The sequence below is a fragment of the Ctenopharyngodon idella genome, chromosome 2 (assembly GCF_019924925.1).
Source record: "Ctenopharyngodon idella isolate HZGC_01 chromosome 2, HZGC01, whole genome shotgun sequence".
Taxonomy (NCBI): Eukaryota; Metazoa; Chordata; class Actinopteri; order Cypriniformes; family Xenocyprididae; genus Ctenopharyngodon; species Ctenopharyngodon idella.
In genome coordinates this window covers 42,531,315-42,554,316 of record NC_067221.1, presented here as the reverse complement: position 1 = coordinate 42,554,316, position 23,002 = coordinate 42,531,315, and the positions used below count along the sequence as shown (strand labels likewise).

The following is a 23,002-nucleotide window of genomic DNA, read 5'->3' as shown; positions in this document are numbered from 1 at the left end:
TGTGACGTTTGACTGACGGCTATTGATGAGGCGTCAGCCAAATCAGCGCTACGATAAAAGTGCTGCTTTGGGGCGATCGATCGAAGCTGATTCTCTGCAGAAAGCACGTCCGTCACTGGAGCGAGCGCCGCACACACACACACACACACACACACACACACACATGCAGACGGATGCAAAGACAGGAGCGAGCAGATACACAGACAGACAGACAGACGCACACGAGCGATTACAGCACAGAGCACAGGAGACACGACAGCCAATCACAACGCTGCGCCGTTCAGGCATGCAACCGTCCTCATGCAGACGCTCAGTAATTTCCAATTGCTGGGTTTCCATGGCAACGCGTGCAGAGAGACAGAGAGAGGGCCTTCCGAGCGGAAGGTTTGCAAACAAGATCCCACAATGCAACACACGAGACTGACATGACCCTCATCTACATTAGACTAGTGTTTACTGCCATCTTGAACACTGTTTACTGCTTGACTGACATTTATTTCTCTGTCTTTAAATGCCAAACAAAAGAAAAGAGAGCAAATAAACAGAAAACACACCAACCTTCTCGCAGCTCTGAGGGTGTAAGGGGGTTTGAGATGGAAAGCAGAGAGAAAACCAGGGAAACACACAGAGAGAGTAAAAAGGCCACTGCAACCATCGTGATCTGCCACAGTCTCACCTCATTCATTTAGCTCAGAGTGTGTTTGTGTGGCAGAATTATTCATATACAGTGCCAAATATAAGAGATATCGTGGCTTGGCCTTGCTCTACTCTGAGAAACTCACTTCATAAAGAAAGAAACTGAAACACACAGACACACTGCAAAGACCTGGACTGCATATTTTAGTTGTGCATCATGAATTTAGTGAGCAGTCAAATTAGTTTTGATTAGTAATTCACAACATACAAACAAACAACCAAAAAATGAAGAAAACAACTAACAAGCACACAAACGTTTGCAGTATTAGTAAAGGCATCATGCAGCACTTGATAGCGTGAGCGTGTCGATCGAGCGCATTAAACGGACGCCGTGATTGACGGCTGGCGCTGAGGTGGGCCGAACCGGCTCTTTCCCGCTCGTTACTCGTCCGACTCATTTACATTCTTTTATTCTCTATTAAAACTGCGCCGGCTCTTTCCGGACCACTAGGCCGTGAGCGCTTCAGCCCTACGGCAAATATCACTAATTGAGTTTACAGAAACAATTACATGCCTGTAAACCCAATTCATTTCAAATCAATTAGCTTTTTTAATGCTTCGATTAGCCGAGAATCGTGAACGAACCCCGTCGGGAAGCACTCGAGTTAATAAAGTTGGGTGTTCAATGGATCAGACGAATTATTCACGAGCAGAATTAATATCAAAATCCCTCAAAGTTCAGATCGTGAGATAAAACACAAGCTGACAGGGAACATTCTGGCAAGGTTCTCTCAACGTTATGAACATTCCAGTAATACGTTTGTTCAAAGTCATCTGGTCTTTAATAATGTTCTCTAAACTTTAGCACAAAAACATTATTCATACATCGTTCATGGAACTTTTATTCCTGGAACATTTTACTTGGATGTTCTTCTAACGTTTTTTAAATGTTACTCTTTGTTTCAGAACGTTCAGAGAACATTAAAGTAACGTTCCCATAATGTTTGAAGAATGATACAGTGGAATGTTCCTATAACGTTCATATAACCAAGAAAAACTTTTAAAAATCTGGACATTTTGAACATTCAGAAATAAAGTTTTCAGTGTTATTTTAATATCATTGAAATGTTTTTATCATTATTTCGAATTAGTTTTTATTTTAATTTTAATTTAATTTCGAATTAGTTTTAGTAATTTTGATGTATTTTTGTCTTTTTTTTTTTTATTTATCTGTATAGCTTTTATTCTTTTTTTTGTTTTAGTTTTAGTTATTTCAGTACACAAGTTAACAAAAATAAACTAAATGAAAATGAGAAATGTTGCCTTGCCAACTAGCTGAAATAAAATAAGGTTTAAGGTTTATTTTATTTCAGTTAACGTTTACTTTACTTCAAGCATCAAAAATGTTTGTTTTTTATGGTTTTGGTTTTAATTTCAGTTTAAGCTAACTATAATAACCCTGATGGGAACGTTAGCAAAACGTTGTTAGAGTATATTTTTGTTAGCTGGGCAGACGCGGCCGACACAAAACAATAATGTGACGTACTATTCGTAGATGTGGTCATTCAGAAGTGCTGCAGAGGCTGCTGGGTAAATTAAAGAAGCTGTCTGCGCTGACATGTGAATAAAAGTGTATTACCTACGGAGTACCTACTGTGTTTCATACCTCTCACGTATAAGTTAGCAGGGGACGAGTAGCGCACGCCCTGAGAGTTAGACGCCACGCACTCGTACTTCCCCTGATCCGTCTCCTCACTGCGCTCGATCTGCAGCGCACCTGCACAGAGAGACAGAGAGAAAGAGAGAGAGATAGAGAGAAAGAAAGAGAGAGATAGAGAGACAGGTCAATCAGGCAGACACAAGATGGAGGAGAAAATGAGAAGTAAGGGAAAGAGGAGGAGACAGACAGGTCAATCAGACAGATAGAGAGACAGACACAAGAAAGAGGAGAAAATGAGAAGTAAGGGAGAGAGGAGGAAAGAACAGACACAGCATTAATATTCTCATGATGGTTTAGAAACCTTCCTCTCGTTCTACACGTGACACAAGCGCATCAACCTCTGACTGTCATGAAGTCAAGTCACATTCATTAATATAGCGCTTCGAAAACAACAGTCAAAACTCATTCATTTCTCCATAGGGGAATTGATTTTGAATTGTAACTTATACACCTTTAAAGAACCCTTACTGTGGGCTACAAGGTTGTTAATCGATGGTTTATGCTTTTGTTGAAACCATCTGTTCTCATTTTCAACTTATTTTTAAAATAATCGTGTTTAACAGTAGAATTTGTGGTGAAAAACTACATTACCCATGATGCTGTGCAGAAAATTCCACCAACCAGAAAGTCACAGCGAGAAAATCATGCTAAAAAAAGCTCTTTAGCTCCGCCCACTCCCATGAAGCACTGCGAATGACGTAATCGAGTCAGCCTTGATACGCTCTCAAAATACTTAAATATTTGTAAATTTATACATATTTTGCAATAAACTTAAAATATATTGTTTCTATAGGTATGATCAACAACAACTGTGTCATTGGCAATGCTTCATGGGATTGTAGTTCTTTCACTCATTAAAGCCATTAAAGTTCTTGTATGTTTGTCTTGATTTGCATCAAATCAAAGTTTGTAATGTTGTAATTCTCGTAGCTGGTTGGTTTGGATCATACATTATAACGCTTAAAGACTTTTTTTTTTAAAAACGTCGCATTATGAACCGATTATGAAACAAATTCAATTTAACAGTAAAGCAGCTCTACATAAAGTCGCAGTAGCCCAGTCAGTCTGAATGACGGCTGAAACAACCAATCACAGTTCATTCTGCTTCTACACGCGGCTCAGAGGCGGGTCGATCTGAAACAGATGATGCCCAGTGAGAGACTCACTCAGATGATTCCCTTCAGTCAGTCCACAACTAATAACCACTGTTTCACACACCGGACTGATGTGGACGGATATAAACGTGCACACAGACTCAGGAAGTTGCGTAACACAGCCAATCAGATCGAAGCTTGTGATGAACATGAGCGCCTCTAACGTGAACAGTGAAACACATACAGTCACGACACAGAAGATGGAGGCTGGTGTTTTCTGGCATCTCATGCGGCAGAGACTGACTCAGCGTTCGGAGCGATTCACTCGCTGTTTTGTCATGTTAATGTGACTGTGGGCAGAACCGCGAATCACTGCGGCTCAATCAACACCCACAGAGTCTGGTCAGGATTCAGTTCTGCCCTCAAAAAACAGTGTGTGAAGGACACAGTGACCTTCACACTTCAGCGCTGCGCTTCTAAAGGCCACCATACAGACACACACAGAGCAGCAAAACACCTGCAATAAAGGGTTCAATAATGAGTGTTCTTATGCTGTGATGAGACTCACACACACACACACACACACACACACACAGATCTTTGATTCTCAGTCCAAAATCTTCACGTGTTCTCTTCAACGGGTTTCTGCTGCTGCAAACAGAAACGTCACTGAATGTGAATAAAATCAGTGCAGGAGAAAGAGGGAGAACCCAGGAGAAATGAGGAGCAGAAGAACATATGCAGACACCACAGAAGCACCGCAGAGCATCATGGGAACACGGAGCCAGGGACAAACGGAGATCAGGGCAGATGGAGACGAGCGAATGTCACGTGGCCAATCTTTTGGTTACATCTGTGCTCTTACACTGAACAAAACTCTGTTCTTCCTCAGTGTTTCTGTCTTGTTTTCCAGCACAAACATCTAAACATTCTTAAATCAAGATACATTTACTGGAGAAGAGAAATGACGGAAGATATTAAGTCAAAAATGTATCAAAATGAAGCAAGTTTGTGTTTTAAACAAGAACAAATATCTGTCAAAAATAAACTTATTTCAATTTTTTTCTTAATTCCATTGAACATGAAAGAAGACATTTTGAAGAATGTTGGTAACCAGTTTCGGTTCCCTTTGTACAGAAATATTTTGTTACTACATTCTTCAAAATGTCTTCTTTCATGTTCTGCAGAACAAATAAAGCGACGGAATGATCTTTTTTGGGTGGACTATCCCTTTAAGAAGAACTGCGAGATGAAGCTCTAATCAAAACGACTCGTGATTCTGCAGAACAAATGACTCGTGTGCGTGAATCTTTTCTTGACCAATTACGAACTGTCTCCCAAATCTCTACTATGATGTAGACGGTGTGTTTGGTGATGAAGGCTCAGGTGAGCACGGCTTCACCTCTCATTAGGGAACAGGTGCAGGAAACGAGGTCACGTTCGCTAGGAGGATCAGGGGACGAGGGGCATGTTTATCGGAGGATGACATGAGTTGAGCGCCAACGTATGTCATCAAACCGCGGGACTGAGGAGGAGTTTGGTTGGTCTAGAATAAACAGATACTCACCAAAGACTCCTGAGAAAAACACACCGAACACACAATGAGAAAAAACACAACGAAAGCTTTGAGTGACAGCAGCTCAAATGCACTTTATGCAACAGAAATGATCCAATCACAGATCAAGCTGATTATATATATATATATACACACGAGTATTATATATAATCACATATCATATACATTAATCATATTGATTAGATTTATGTATATATACACATGTGCGTGTATAAGCGAGAGATAACGTACAGTCAAGATAAAATAAACCCTGTACATGATTCCGCTTATTCCACGACTACTTACCAAATAAATAAACATATGGAGATGAAGAAAAGGGTGAGAGCGTCGACTCATACGAGAGACATGGAGGAAATAAACGACCGCTAGATATTTGAATCCTGCGTTTGACCAATCACAACCAAGTATTCCAGAGAGATGTGTCATAAATAGATGATTAATTTTATATGCTCGTTGTACACTCTTAAAAAAATAAAGGTCCTTTATTAGCACTGATGGTGTACCATAAAGAAACTTCAACATCCATGAAATCTTGAAAATGTTCTTTAGATTATTAAAATGTTCTTCACACTAATAAAAAAATGATCTTTAAGATCACTGAAAGGTTCTTTAGGGAACCAAAATGTTTCTTTTATGGCATTGATCGTACCAGTATTCAACCCGAATGTGTCTATAGAAAGCGTGCACATGTCGTCAGAAACGAAGGCCTTTGACTGGAAATTTCCGTCATATATTTCGGACCCCACATGCGATTTTCAGTCAAAGCCATCAAATCAAACACTTCGAGCTTTCAGCTGTGGTTAAAGTCTTGAAGTAAGTGGTCATTTCAGAAATTACCACCTATCCAAACAGCAGCTCGCCAGCATAATAGAGAGGAGACCTCTGTCCGCCGGTACCTGCTAATCTTGGCAGCGCCGTAATCACTCACTTCATTCAGTCGACACGCTGAAGAGTCCCGACATCATTATTATTAGAGTTGGTCTGAAATGCGGCCCTTCATACGAGAGGCTGTATCTCCACAATCACGGCCTTGACATTCTTTGGCAGTTTAACCTGTTAACTCTAAGTGTCTCACTCGCGCACTATTGCATATTTTAGTAATCATCATAAATTAGGAATCATTTTAACGCTTAAACACTCAAAATTCTCTGTATTGAAATTGGGCATTGCGTTACATTGGATACGGTACTTTAAAAACTTTTAGTGACTCCTGGGGTCCTATCAGGCTCAACGCAAGTGTTTTTTGCTAGATTCAGACCGACACAGTTATCATTTTCACGTCCAGCGGCACATTGTTTAAATATCAAATGCACTCGCGGCCATCTGTGCACCCATGGGTGTGCTGGTCTGAAAACGAGGTGTGTTCAGGTGCATTGTTGGCGTGTTGCTATTTTGAGGAACTGAAATATACTGCGCCATTGACCAACTGAAACCTGCTCTAAAGTCAATGGAACAGTATTTGTTTTGTTATTTAAAGAGCGTGTTAGTAATATGCGCCTATAGGCGGGTCCATAACGCACGTACATTGCTTATTACACACACAGGGATGCGCAGCAGCACACAAACATGCCAAATATTAAAAATAAAAGAAGCGTTCAGTCTTTCTGCTTGCAAATTCCACCATGTAAATAGCGAATCCGCCATGGTGCGAGCGCAACTGGCTTTTAAAGGGAATGGGAGATGAGACTCTGATTGGTTTATATGCCCAAAACACACCCATGACTCATTAAGAGAATAGGGACAACCCTTTTAGACCATGCGCCGGGTGCGCCGACCATTTTTTCTGTCATTAAACTAGCAAAAGTGGATTCTGACACACCCAAAGTGCACCTGCACCGTGCAATTCAGACCATGAGCTTAGATAGTTAAAATAGGGCCCAATATTTGTGATGTCAACTTTAAATTTGGATCACAACTTAAGACTTGATTTTATAGCAATTTTACAGTCCAAATTATTTAGTAAAATTACATTAGCTTTACGGTAAACTTAAACTTTTTGACACTTTCATGTTTTTAAATGCTTTCAGTTCTGCAATAATCTGTGTTTCTTTAAAGAGATCAACCTTACACTCTTAGAGGAACAGGCTCTATGTTGATCCCCAGAGGGGCCGTGTAAACATACTTTATCAGTAGAAAAAAAACCTGTTAAACATGAAAGTATTATGCAACCATTTAAGACATTTCTCCTTATATTGAACTTTTCTGGTTCTTTGAAATTGAATCAAGAACCCTAAAGTTGTATATAGAACTCCTTTGAACCTTTTTTTCTAAGAGTGTAGGTCTGTTTTCCAAAACAAGTTAAGTTGAGATCTATGCTCAAAATGGAGGATGTGACGGTTCACAGGTTAAAGCACAGAGCTCATTAGAAGCAGAGATTCATCCTGATGAAGCTCTCCGATCTCCTGCCGTACCTGATCGCAGCTGCTTGATTCGCCCTTGGCTGAGCGCCGGCTCCACGGGGAGGAAGTCCTTGAACCAAGAGATCTCGGGATCGGGGATCCCGCTGGCGGCGCACAGCATGGTGGCGGTTCTGGTTCTCTCCACCACCTTCAGCTGCGGGCCCATGTCGATGCTGGGGAAGCCGAAGGGCAGCAGGTCCTCTGAAAGACACCGGAAGGAAACCTTTAATGACCGGAGGAGACGCTCAGAGGATCACTCATGCATGTGATGGTTTATTCTGTGTTAACAGACGGAGCGTGTCCAGCCTTTCATCTCTACTGGGGCACGGGACAAAATACTGGATACTGTTATAGATATATTTATATAAATTGGCTTTGCAGAACACAGTCTTGCTGCTTCTCTGCTGTTTAATTACAAAAGACCCTAAATATCAACCTCATCTTTCTGTTTTCTGTCTTATAAAGTATCCTGTTACTGTAAGCTGTCTGCATGAATCACAAACAGATTCAGACGTTATTGCTAACCTGTTTGTCAGATTAGATCAAAAAGAGAGATTCATTCGTCAATCTGGCATCGCAAGTTCTGATTCTAAACAGCTGATAGAAAACACAGTTGACGTGAATCGCTGAAATACAATCAGAGGAAATGATTCTCAGATCAGTATACGGTAATCTCCAGCATCAGACAAGGATTGATCAGAAATATTTCACTGGGACTCGTGCATCAGCAGAAAGAGTCTGCATTTACATTTATACATTCAGCAGATGCTTTTATCTAAAGTGATTTACAAATAAAGAACAAGAGCAATTCGTCAAAGAACAACAATATTCATAATATACAATGGCAGGTTTATTAGACGACTAGATTAAGAAGCAAGATGGAGAAGAGGAGAGAAAGAAATGCACAGCAGGACAATAACTATTACGATAACAATAAAGATATCTAAAAATCTTTCTAAATATAAAAGAATAGAAAAGTCACACTAAATCTATAATGAAAACGACACAGAGGAACAATATCGCCAGAATCACTTTCAGAATGATTTAATTTTCCAGCTGATGAACAATAAAAACATTGACAGCCAATCAGAATCCAGCCTGAACAATTAAAATGACAGACGACAGAACTGAGAATATCTAGAGAAACCAGCAGTCATTTTTTTTTAGAAAATGTCCGATGGTTTCTCTAGATAAGACTCTTATTCCTCGTCTGGGATCATGTAGAGCTCTTTGAAGCTGCACTGAAACTGACATTTGGACCTTCAACCCGTTGAACCCCAGTGAAGTCCACTATATGGAGAAAAATCCTGGAATGTTTTCCTTCATTTCTTTTCGACTAAAGAAAGAAAGACATGAACATCTTGGATAACATGGGGGTGAGTAAATTATCAGGAAATTTTCACTGAGAGGGACACGTGGTAGGATCCACGGGATGGTTTGGGAAACCTGTCTGGAAACAACAGGAAAACCACACTCTAAAAAGAGCCGGACTGCTTTCCTTCTGAAACAGCAGCTAAACCATCATCATTGTATTTGTATTTGAGGCTGATAAATAAAAAACAAAAAGTTCATTGAGCTGATCAGGGGTTTTCAATCTTTCAGAGGCCACAAACCACCAAATATGATCATCCTTGCAGGGGTCATTTAAAAGACAGCAATATATTATATATAGACTTTTTTCCCAAACAAAAAAGAGACACTGCTTCATTTCAGGTTCAAAAGCCGTAACATTATCTGTTGGAAACGTCCTGTGAGATAAACGTCCTCATCAGCGTTCGGAAGGCAGTTGATTAAAAAACTATTTCTCGCATCTGTTCACATTAGCGGCCCACTTACGAGGGACTTGAGATGAAATGATACTGACGCAGCGGCTCACCCACCCACTTCCTGCGCGCAGATATCGCTTTCAGTGGGCGGCATTCATTATGCTGATATAAATAAAGCAGTCATCTCCTCCAAACCACTGAAATTATCAGAGGTAAATGGGAGCAACAAACACGTCTGGCGCTGGAATGGTGGAGTTGCACCGTGTAATTATGTACCTTCATAATCACTGCGCACACGTTCACCTAACCATCAATTACATGTTACACAGCCGAGTGTTTGGAGCGCCGCTAATTATTTGTTCGCTTTAATTAGAGAGGCAGCAGAGATGAGGAGGGTACATAAACACCAGCATGAAGGGCATCATTTGCTTATTTTGGGGCGCATGAGCTCGTCCACATCACAGCAGACGCTTTCAGTCCAGAGTGAGCTTGTGTTCAGATTCGCCAAGATACCGAAGAGATCGAGACACGAGCTGCCCTACACTCTCAATGGACGACGACTGGTGAACCCGCTTTCCTCTGACCTGATGCAGACACGTGTGTCACATGACAAACAGACGCACATGCAGAGATCCGCGGTTTGATCAGTTTGTGACAGAACGATGGAACCCAAAATCTGCTCCAGAAATGGAGATTATGACACTGTCTGTAGTTCAACACAATGATGACGTTTTTCTTTATGCTAATGAGTCTGTGTTGAACTACTGACTCTCACTGTGATGTCGTCACTCACAACACTTTCCCTCTGGCTGTGTCATCAATCACTCTTATTTAACAACATGCAGATCAGTCTCACAAGGGTCAGAGGTCAAGGGTCAGGGCCTCGGCAACCGACTAATTGGGGAAAATTAGACTTTACTGTCGGCATGAAAGGGAAGTTGTGCTGGTCTTTTCTTCTTTTCTACATTGTGTCGTATATCTGAGTGAAACGCTTCTCAAACAAGAACAAATGTAGGGTGGGGCTTGATTTTGTCTGTGAGGAATTGATTGGATGGTTGTGGTTTTGATCTCATGTGAGTGACAGGTTGCCCCGCCCTCATCATCAGAGAAGAGAAGAGATGCTGCAAGAGGGAGGAGAAGATATTCTGATTCAAGATTATAAGGGAACAAAATAATAATAAATCATTTATAATAAACACTGCAATATTCAATAAAAAAAAGTAAGAACTGTCCATTTTGATTTCATGGCGACTATAAAAAACAACAGTTTTAAATCAGCTGAATGTCCCGTAAAGCCAACAAAATGAATGAAATTCACTCACATAAATCTATAGTGACAGTTATTTCTGAATGATAAAAATATGCTAATAAGACTGACATTAAAAAATCCATTATGCATATATACGTTTTTAATGAACATTTGCTGTTGGAATAACAATAAACAGGCGGTGCGTCCCTGAGGGTCTGTCTGAGAGAAGCGGGTTAAACTCATCGCCCGCGTGTGTTTACAGAGGAAAATGATGCAGACGCCAGTGATGACGAGAGAGACACACACACACACACACACACACACACACACACACACACACACACACACTCAGGTTTGTTTTGCTATCTTAGTGAGGACTCTCATAGGCGTAATGGTTTTTATACTGTACAAACTGTACATTCTCTCCCCCTACACTACCCCTAACCCTACCCATCACAGAAAACTGTCTGCATTTTTACATTTTTAATAAAACATTGTTTAGTATGTTTTTAAAGCTATTTTAAATATGAGGACTCATGAAATGTCCTTATAAAACATGTTTATGTCGTTATACCAGTGTAATACCCATGTCATTATACACATTTGTGTCCTCATAAATCACAAAAACAAGCACACACACAAACACACTAACACACACACACACACACTAACACACACACACTCACACAGATGCTCATGAATGTGACGCTGGTGTCGACAGCAGGTGTGGCCTGATTAAAGCTGCATAATGATGTTTGGTGATGAAGGGCGACCAGTAAAGCTGTGACTGACCCGTTGGTGTGTGTGTGTGTGTGTGTGTGTGGAGGGGCAGACTGAACACAGCTGCGTCTGAGAGAAGCGGACGGCGACTAACAGCAGCGCACAGAAACAGAAATAAAATCAGAATGGTGTGTCAGTGTTTACGCAGCAGAAGCGCTGGAGCTAATGGACTAGATGTGGCTTGTAATGGAGCTAAATGAGCAGAAGTGATCTAAATATGACTACTAATGAGGGCGTGACAGAGCTGCAGGATAATACAGTTCATGAGCTGACAGTGAAACCACACACACACACAGACTCTCTCACACACACTTACATACTCACGCTCACACTCACACACAAACACACAGACTCACACACACACTTACACACACACACACACACACACATACACTCACACAAACTCACAGACTCACACACACACACACACAGAGACTCACACACACATTTATTCACAGAAGCTCATGTGTGTCACACTAGAATGAACCTCGTTCGTTCTCATGTTTGAGCTTCCATGTTGATCATATGTGATGTGTGTCCATCGTTTAGATGTTAAAAAAACCTGATTTAACTGCTCGATTCATATGGATTCATTTTACGATGCCTTTATGACCATTTTGGATCTTCTAATTTTCTTGTAGTTTCGATGGAGGGACAGAAACGGTTCAGTTTTCATTAAAAATACCTTCATTTGTTTTTCAAAGATTAACCTCATGAGTGTGAATGACACGAGGGAGAGGAAATGATGACAGAATTTGCATTTTTGTGTGAACTAATCTTTTAAAGGCTTAGGGTTGATCAGCGTGTCATATGTGCGTCACGGCTCTACAACAATCTTCATGCTTATTTCTGTGTAAATGCTCCGGAAATCTCCTATCGTGGTGCGGATGACAGCAGCCGTGTGTTTGAAGCCGCTCACTAAATAAACTGTCACCGCCAATGAAACACACTTCATTACCGGAGTAACAAACTCATCCTGCTCTCATCAGAGATCCGTGCAGACGTCCACGGGCGGTTCAGCATCTGAGTCTGCTCCGTTTCTCTGTCAGTCGTCTGTTCGGAGGGTGATGACGGTGAGCAGGAATCAGACACACGTGATCTCAGCGAGAAACGAGACGAGTCACTGCACTTCCAGAGCCACGAGCGTTGATGGTTTTGAGCCAAGCGTCTCTGTATCGCCTCGATTACAGACAGCATGTGCAGAGCTGCAGGGCCTTTGTGACGTGGCCAGCCAATCAAAACAAGCCCCACAGCAGCCAAACGGCCAATAGCAGCAGCCAATGAAGCACCAAAACATAGACGCGTCTCTGACGGTCAACTTCATCTGTCTGCAGCAGTTCTGCAGCGTTAAACACTAATACCTGTGAATAATCACGCATCAGTCATTCACTGAGTTCAGGTCCAAACTGAGACGCCTGCGTGATGATAATCACAGAAACATCTGACTGCAAGATACGGTACATTTGGAGGAAGCTGAGTGATGTGACTGGACAACGATGAGGATGATGATGATGATGATGATGAATCTCACCTCTGATGATGGACAGTGTGGAGGTTTTAGTGATTTCTCCTTCAGTGTTTTTGGCGACACACTCATAAGCATTTTCATCACGTGGCGCTCTGAGTGGCTGGATGCGAAGCACCGCCCCCGCCCCTTCGTCAAACTCTATGGTCTGGACCAATGAGAGAGCAGAATGAGCAGACATCCACCAATCACAGCAGAGTAACATCAATTAACAAGCAGACAGACAGTTATCAACAATCAAATCAGTAAAGAGGAATAGAACTGAGTCCAGGTCAAATAATAGCTTAATTATGATCAATGCATTAATTGATATTACTGTAATACTACTGTTCGCACACACACAGGAAGTGACATCAGTCCAGCGGCGTCTGAACTTCAGTATAATAATTTAAACTCATTTACGCTTTCATCAGCTTATTTCACATTTGATGGACATTGACTTCATTTCCGCCACTAACAGAGACGACATGCTTTAGGAGCTTCATTCGCCCTCAGAAACACGATTCTTTCTTCTGCTGCTACAGTGACTGTACAGGAATAAAGGCTTTGGCTCTGGTCATTAGCATCTCATTTGCATATGCATGAGAACAGATTAGTTCAAATCCCCTCCTGTTTGGTCACAGAAGTGCAGAATAAAGACTCTCCCCACCAACTGTGAGGACGCAGGTGCAACACACACGCATACACACACACGCATACACACACACACACACACACACAAAAGGAAAGACACTAATTAAACATTTGTTTCAATATGTTATGTTATGTTTTTTCAATATGGTATCACGCTGAGATCAGAAAGAAGTATTTCTTACTTTCTGAACGAGTCACAAAATAGTTACAGTAAATGTATACTTGTACCAAGACAAACAGTGATCAATAAAAAAATAAATTAAAAAAATAAATAAATATATATATATATATATATAGGGATATATTTTGCTTATATACGCCTGTATATGTATATATATATATATATATTTTTTTTTTTTTTTTTTTGCCTTAGATTTTTTTTTAATCTAGTGAAATAAGTCTCTTCTGCTCATCAAGGCTGCATTTATTTGATCAAAAATACAGTAAAAACAGTGAAATATTATTATAATGTAAATCAGCTGTTTTCTATGTGAATTTATAGTAAAGTGTAATTTATTCCTGTGATCAAAGCTGAATTTTCAGCATCATTACTCTAGTCTTCAGTGTCACATGATCCTTCAGAAATCATTCTAATATGATGATTTGATGATCAAGAAACATTTATGATTATTATCAATGTTGAAAACAGTTCATATTTTTGTGGAAACCGTCATGCTTTTTAATTTTCAGGATTCTCTGATGAACAGAAAGTTCAAAAGAACAGCATTTATTTGAAACAGAATCTTCTGAATGTGTTCTTGATGTCCTTCAGCCTCATGTTTCAGTAGGTCTGGTTTCTCACCTCTATTCTCTGTGAATTCACTTTCTTGCCCTTTTTGTTCCAGAACACCTGAGGCTTCGGATCGCCTGTGGCCTGACACACGAAAGACACGACTCCACCGGACACGCCGATCTGATCCGTGGGGATCTTCACGAACACCGGCGCCGCTGGAACACAGAAACTCAAGTGCGTTACTGATCTGATCATCAATTAATGATCATCGGCGTTTACTCTCTCCATCTCTGTGTTCAACTGCTGTGAATCCTACAGATCGACTGCAACATTCACATCAACACAAACTGAATACACTTCAGACCTGATCCCATTTGAATTAGACTGAGCTGATTTTTATAAAGATTTTTCAGCATTGAAGGAAATGTGGACTGGATGATCTGGATGGACTTTTTTCAGAGCAAAATTTCCAGTAAACCTTGTGCTAAATATGTTTGCCATAATTAAACTCTGTTAATCCACAGAACACATATTTAAAATACAATATTTATTAATATTATCGATCTGATTGCACTGACACTATGAGATGAGAACAAAACTGAACTGAATCGATCTGAATAATGACTCTATTGTCTTCTGTAGAGATGAATCTGAATTTGTCTCATATTTGATGAAGTTTGCATCGTTTATTACTCTGAAGCTGCTTTGAAACAATCTGTACTGTATAAAGCGCTGTAGAAATAAAGCTGACCTGACTTGACATATAATGATATTATAATATCAGTCTGCTTTAGTTATCTGGATATTGAAACATCCATATAGTTCCAATGACAGAGAAATATCCTGATGTCAGTGAGAGAGTACAGTGTCTGAGAATGAATGAATAAACACCAGCGTGACTCTCAGACTGACTCGAATAGGTCACTAAACACTCGACTCTGAGCGCAAGAGGATCAGATTCTATAACACACACACACACACACACACACGGCTGTAGTCATAGATACGGCGCTCTGAGTGCAGGATCATCGCCGCGGTGTCCTGTTGCCATAGCGGCGAGTTACAGCGAGCCGAGGCTGATCCCGTGACATTCATCATGAAACCCACACACATCTGCAGGTGAGACACACACACACACACACGCACACGCACACACACACGCACGAGCGCACACACACACACACACGTACACACACACACACACCTCAGAGTTTCAGACCTGCTTCCCAGCAAACATCCCCATGATGACTGCCATGAGAGGAAATGACATCATCGCTCTCATGTCATGTGACACTGTGAGAGCATGATCACAGTGAATCAGAGTGATCATTATTTACATTATTAACTCATTCTGTGTTCACACCATGTCTGAATTACAGCAATCAGTGTATTTATGTGTTTCCAACTAGTAAAAACACTCGTGTCTTTGTTGAACTCTGAATAAAATCTCATATAAAACAGTTAAAATAACAGTATTACAGTCAGACTGATTCAAACTGATGAATTCTGCAATATCAGCAGTTACTGAACTGAACCGATCTGAATAATGACTCTATTGTCTTCTGTAGAGCTGAATCTAAATGTGTCTCATATTTGATGAAGATTCTGATATTCTGCTGTTTGGGAATGATCAGGACTGAATAAAGCGCTGTAGAAATAAAGCTGAATCTTCAGTATCTTCAGCTATTCAGGAGAGTTAAATTCACGTTCATTCCAGCGTCCACCAGAAATGAATCTTTCTGTTTTAATAATTCATTGCAGTAAAACAGCATCAGCCTCTGCTTAGTTTCCATGACGACATCCCATCACAAAAGGACATCGCATTGTTACCATACCAACAACAGCGTGTTAGACCTACACAAGGCGTCGCAGGAGTTCTGCAGGCAGATGAAGAGGAGCAGCAGCACCGGGAGGACCGGACCTCTGCCGATCTGGACAGCCATGACCCTCGACGGCTTCACCGACGTCCAGACGCACTGCAGACAGACAGAGAGAATAATCACAGACACACACACACACACACACACACACACACAACCAGCGTTAACCAGAGTTGAGCTGAATCATCATCTAGTTAAGATACAAACGACACTGAAGCTGTTCGATACGCTGGTGTAACGGTTATAAAGCTCAGAACATGAAGACCACAATATCACTTAATACTATTTACAACAATATTCATAAATGTTACTTACGACAATATTCATAAATGTTACTTACGACAATATTTATAAATGTTACTTACGACAATATTCATAATTGTTACTTATGACAATATTTACAAATGTTACTTATGACAGTATTTACAATTGTTACTTACGACAATATTCATAAATGTTACTTATGACAATATTTATAAATGTTACTTATGACAGTATTTATAATTGTTACTTACGACAATATAAATAAATGTTACTTATGACAATATTTATAAATGTTACTTATGACAGTATTTATAATTGTTACTTACGACAATATAAATAAATGTTACTTACGACAATATTTATAAATGTTACTTATGACAGTATTTATAATTGTTACTTACGACAATATAAATAAATGTTACTTACGACAATATTTATAAATGTTACTTACGACAATATTCATAAATGTTACGACAATATTCATAAATGTTACTCATGGCAATATTTATAAATGTTACGACAATATTCATAAATGATACTTATGACAATATTCATAAATGTTACTTATGACAATATTCATAAATGTTACTTACGACAATATTTATAAATGTTACTTACGACGATATTCATAAATGTTACTTACGATGATATTCATAAATGCTACTTATGACAATATAAATAAATGTTATTTATGACAACATTCATAAATGTTACTTACGACAATATTCATAAATGTTACTTATAACAATATTCATAAATGTTATTTATGACAACATTCATAAATGTTACTTACGACAATATTCATAAATGTTACTTATAACAATATTCATAAATGTTACTTACTACAATATTCATAATTGTTACTTACGACAATATAAATAAATGTTACTTACGACAATATTCATAATTGTTACGACAATATTCATAAATGTTACTTACGGCAATATTCATAATTGTTACAACAATATTCATAATTGTTACTTATGACAATACAAATAAATGTTATTTACAACAATATTTATAAATGTTACTTACGACAATACAAATAAGTGTTACTTACGACAATATTCATAAATGTTACTTACAACAATATTCATAAATGTTACTTACGGCAATATTTATAAATGTTACTTACGACAATATTCATAAATGTTACTTACGACAATATTCATAAATGTTACTTACGACAATATTCATAAATTTTACTTACGACAATATTCATAATTGTTACTTACGACAATATTCATAATTGTTACTTACGACAATATTTATAAATGTTACTTACGACAATATAAATAAATGTTACTTACGACAATATTCATAATTGTTACTTACGACAATATTCATAAATGTTACTTACAACAACATTAATAAAGGTTACTTACAACAATATTAATAAATGTTACTTACAACAACATTAATAAAGGTTACTCATGACAATATTCATAAATGTTACTTATGACAATATAAATAAATGTTACTTACGACAATATAAATAAATGTTACTTACGACAATATTCATAAATGCTACTTATGACAATATAAATAAATGTTACTTACGACAATATTCATAAATGCTACTTACGACAATATTCATAAATGTTACTTACGACAATATTCATAATTGTTACTTACGACAATATTCATAATTGTTACTTACGACAATATTCATAATTGTTACTTACGACAATATTCATAAATGTTACTTATGACAATATTCATAATTGTTACTTACGACAATATTCATAAATGTTACTTACAACAACATTGATAAAGGTTACTTACAACAACATTAATAAATGTTACTTATGACAATATAAATAAATGTTACTTACGACAATATTCATAATTGTTACTTATGACAATATTCATAAATGTTACTTACGACAATATTCATAATTGTTACTTACGACAATACAAATAAATGTTATTTATGACAATATTTATAAATGTTACTTACGACAATACAAATAAGTGTTACGACAATATTTATAAATGTTACAACAATATTCATAAATGTTACTTACGACAATATTCATAAATGTTACTTACGACAATATTTATAAATGTTACTGACGACAATACTTATAAATGTTACTTATGACAATATTCATAAATGTTACTTACGACAATATTCTTAAATGTTACTTACGACAATATTCATAATTGTTACTTACGACAATATTCATAATTGTTACTTACGACAATATTCATAAATGTTACTTATGACAATATACATAAATGTTACAACAATATTTCTAAATGTTACTTATGACAATATTCATAAATGTTACTTACAACATTAATAAAGGTTACTTACAACAATATTAATAAATGTTACTTACAACAACATTAATAAAAGTTACTTATGACAATATTCATAAATGTTACTTACGGCAATATAAATAAATGTTACTTACGACAATATTCATAATTGTTACGACAATATTCATAAATGTTACTTACGACAATATTCATAATTGTTACTTATGACAATATTTATAAATGTTACTTACGACAATATTCATAATTGTTACGACAATATTCATAAATGTTACTTACGACAATATTCATAATTGTTACTTATGACAATATTCATAAATGTTACTTACGACAATATTCATAATTGTTACTTACGACAATATTCATAAATGTTACTTACGACAATATTCCTAAATGTTACTTACGACAATATTCATAATTGTTACTTATGACAATACTCATACATGTTACTTACGACAATATTCATAATTGTTACTTACGACAATATTCATAAATGTTACTTACGACAATATTCATAATTGTTACTTACGACAATATTCATAAATGTTACTTACGACAATATTCATAATTGTTACTTATGACAATACTCATAAATGTTACTTACGACAATATTCATAATTGTTACTTACGACAATATTCATAAATGCTACTTACGACAATATTCATAATTGTTACTTACGACAATACAAATAAATGTTACTTACGACAATATTCATAAATGCTACTTACGAAAATATTAACAAATATTACTCATGACAATATTAATAAATGTTACTTACGACAATATTAATCAATGCTACTTACAGCAAGACAAAAGTACAGAGGAACAACATCATTTACTGCAGTATAGAAATAATGCAGAATCTTGCATTAATATCTGTGAAAACATTTACAAAAAAATACAATATGGTTGCAAAATAAACTGCAATATTTATGGCACAAGATTGAAGTTGATGGAATCCGTTCATCATCGCTACAAGCGAAGCTGTGTTTTGATGCGGTTTTGATCTTGTACAGACGCGGCTCATTACAGACGACTGTACAACGGATGTTTAATACAGAGTAAATGCTTTCATCACCTGGACTCTGATTAGAATAAACGCACTCAAACAGACGTGAGTAAAGTGCTCGTGTACGGCAGACGTCATATCAAGCCTCACACCATCACTCCACTTATATGGATATGGATTTTTTACGAGAGAGCCCATTAATTATTGAAAAACTTCCAGGCATTGTGCGTTTTACACTCTGGCCTTCACATTAAGTGCAGCTTGGACCGCCGTCTTCCGGGAGGGAGGGAATTTTTCACCGACGGCAGAGGCTTCAGCGATTCAGCAGAGGACTGCAAAACTTCCACGGCCAGAAGTCAATATTTACTCTGAAAAATCGATTATTCTCATCCAGGGCTGTATGTAGGTGTGCGGAGCGGTTGAAGCCGCATCCGATATCAATCGGCTCCACGTTACACAGACGTTCTGCTTTTTTATTCACGTGAACAATAACAGAAGAACAGGTGAGCTCCAGAGACCCACTGTTCTTCCTCAGTGTTTCTGTCTTGTTTTCCAGCACAAATATCTAAACATTCTTAAATCAAGATACATTTACTGGAGAAGAGAAATGACTGAAGATATTAAGCCTTGAATAAATGTATTAAAATGAATTGAGTCAAAAAAATAATCTTGTTTTCCCTTTGAATTTAGTTTATTTTTTAAGCACAAACTCACTTCCTTTTAATACATTTATTCAGAAAATATGACTTAATATCTTCAGTCATTTTACTTCTCCAGTAAATGTATCTTGATTTAAGAATGTTTAGATATTTGTGCTGGAAAACAAGACAGAAATACTAAGGAAGAACAGAGTTTTCTGCGGTGTAAGAGAAACATTTGAGATGCTAAAAAACAAAAAACTCAGACATGAGAAAAAGGACTATGAATTGTGAAGCATGTGCCGCATCAAACACTCTTAGTTAAAAAGATTCAGTGGGTTCTAGAACTCTAAGGTTCTTGACTAACTTTTAAAGAACGCTTTATGCCAAAAAGCTTCTATATGAGCAGAAAGATTGCATAATGATTTCATGTTTAACAGGTTATTTTAAATGTTTTTCTAATGATAAAGTATGTTTACAAGCTGTTGAGTCATAAAATTTAATTAAAATGAATTAACACTAAATCCATAAAATGATCCCATGATAAGAAGTTCTATAAATGAAGCATCTGACGGAACCCTTCAGGCTTCTATAGAAGCGTTTCCTCTGACAGTGTATGAACACGAGTCCCTGTAATCTCCTCCAGTAGGTTAGCGGTTCACGCGCCGCGCCTGCGCTGTTCTCTGGGATCTGCTGAACGTCTGATTGCTGCATGTCGACTGTCCAGTGATTCTCCTCGGGTCACGACCCTGCAATCCCGCCAGATGTGGAGTCGCTCCACAAACACAGTTCAACATCGGATCATCAAACAGCAGCTAAAGACCAGCACGAGCATATGCTCACAAAACGGCCAACGGCTGTACTGTGGAAATGCACCATTAGTTCCAAACTGCCTCCAAAATACTGCGTGAAATGTTGTTGTCTGCCTTCAGGCCGACGCGGGAGGTCTCAGAGGTGTCGTTACACACATGCAAATGCGCAACTAAAATTCAGGTGGCATCTGCGCAGTGAGATCATCAAAGGTAAAGTGCAAAACGAACACGCTTTCTAAAATGAGTTTATTTCCTTTGCTCGAGGAAACAAATGTGCAGCGGAGTTTGGCTTCGCTGTCGGGCCTCGTCAAAGTTCAGACGATCCCGTGACACATGCAAATCACGCTTGAGCTGAGTGCTGGAAGAGACGACACGTCCAAAAATAGAGGGAATGAAGGGATATCATTATCTGGCACACACACACACAGATGACAGATACTCACCGCACTCGCTTCTCTTTTTTTCTAGATGTGTTTGAGCTTCATGTCCTGGTTTTCATAATCCTCAGCGGTCTGATCCGGTATTCCTACAATCAGACACGACATGGGAGATTTAAATGAACAAATATTATATAACACACAAGAAAGATTCTCTAATATAGCAGTGAGCCACAAGAGGCCATGCGTTACAGTGATTTTACCATGAGAAAGAGCTGCAAACATCACGGGAATGTGTTTCATTAACAGATGCTGCGTGATGCTTTCATGTTCAGAGTCACTCACCAGCTCACAAAAATACGTTCTGCTAACATTCCCATTAAGTTATGAAAACCTTTTTTCTGAATGCTCTCTGAACGTTCAAAACATCCAGTTGTTTAAAAATTTTTTTATTATTATTATTCTTGGTTACATGAATGTTAAGGGAACATTCCACTGTATCATTCTTCAAACATTATGGGAACGTTACTTTTGAACGTTCTGAAACAAGTAGTAACATTTAAAAAATGTTAGACGAATGTCCAACTAAAACATTTCAGAAAAAAGTTCCATGAATGAAGAATAAATAATGTTTTTGTGCTAATGTTCCGAGTACATTATTAAAGACCAGATAACTTTGAAAAAACATTCTATTAACGTTACCAGAACGTTCTGAGAACATTCCCTGTCAGCTGTGGTGGTTTGATTCCTGAAGAGTGAAACACTGTGACACTTTCACAACACTGATCTGTTTGAGCATGTGACGGCATGTTATTATTGTATTTCTGAGTGAAGCAGGATATTCAATGAGAAAAAGAAAGAAAGTGGATTAGTTTGTTAAAACAGTTTTTAAATAGCTATTTGATGATTAAATAAGAAGAGACGAATGTCATTAGACGTAAACGTCTGTCCGCTGTGATATCTGTCGGTCGGTCAGACTAACAGCAGCACTGACGCTTTCTGACTTTCTCTCTATATCTGAAGCTGTTATTTATCTTTGGTGCATCGAGGCGTATCTTGTCTTACTGTTGCCTAGTCAACCACCTCTTTCTCTCTCTCTCTCTCTCTCTCTCTCTCTCTCTCTCTACCTTCACCGCTGTTGGCTGTGATCGTAGAGTCCACAGATTAGACCAGCGGCCGCTGGGAATATGGTTTCTATGGCAACCATCCAAAGCAGCCAGCAGACAGGATTCGTGGCCAGCGGTCATGTGACCCTGAGCTAAGGTCAAACCCAAAGAATCACATCATTCATTACCTGATGTACTGTGATTTAAAATACTAACGCAGGCCAAATCAAAAGAAATGATGTTTTGCATAAGGAAAATTAAGCCTGTTCTGTATTATGACACAATTTTCTTGACAACTAAACACATTTAATCAAATTCTCATTATTGTAATGCAAAAAAATGATATGCTTCATTTATTCATTTAGCAGATGCTTTTATACAAAGCGAATCAACAAGCACTTCATCTTAATGAGGCAATAAACATGAGAAAAGCTAGTAATACAAAGTTTCAAGCATTTGAGGTATAAATTCCCCTACGCACCTGACTAAAGTTAACCTGGGCATCTCCTAATCGACGTCCC

At 38.1% G+C, this 23,002-nt stretch overlaps 1 protein-coding gene across 8 annotated transcripts in view; it reads right to left on the bottom strand.

Annotated features, from left to right (window-relative positions):
• ptprsb (protein tyrosine phosphatase receptor type Sb) overlaps nucleotides 1-23,002 on the bottom strand; it is a 73,320-nt gene that overhangs the window by 35,505 nt on the left and 14,813 nt on the right. For 5 of the 8 annotated variants that reach the window (XM_051863808.1, XM_051863755.1, XM_051863782.1 and 2 more), the window contains exons 2-7: nucleotides 21,442-21,524; nucleotides 15,970-16,087; nucleotides 14,181-14,326; nucleotides 12,752-12,893; nucleotides 7,438-7,626; nucleotides 2,291-2,413 (exon numbers count right to left, since the gene is read on the bottom strand). In XM_051863808.1, the coding sequence (XP_051719768.1) occupies nucleotides 2,291-2,413; nucleotides 7,438-7,626; nucleotides 12,752-12,893; nucleotides 14,181-14,326; nucleotides 15,970-16,054 (685 nt within the window). In that variant the 5' untranslated portion in view covers nucleotides 16,055-16,087; nucleotides 21,442-21,524. Of the gene's footprint in view, nucleotides 1-558; nucleotides 2,268-2,290; nucleotides 2,414-7,437; nucleotides 7,627-12,751; nucleotides 12,894-14,180; nucleotides 14,327-15,969; nucleotides 16,088-21,441; nucleotides 21,525-23,002 lie in introns of those variants that run through there. The other 3 variants (XM_051863772.1, XM_051863816.1, XM_051863801.1) reach the window with 2 other exon arrangements.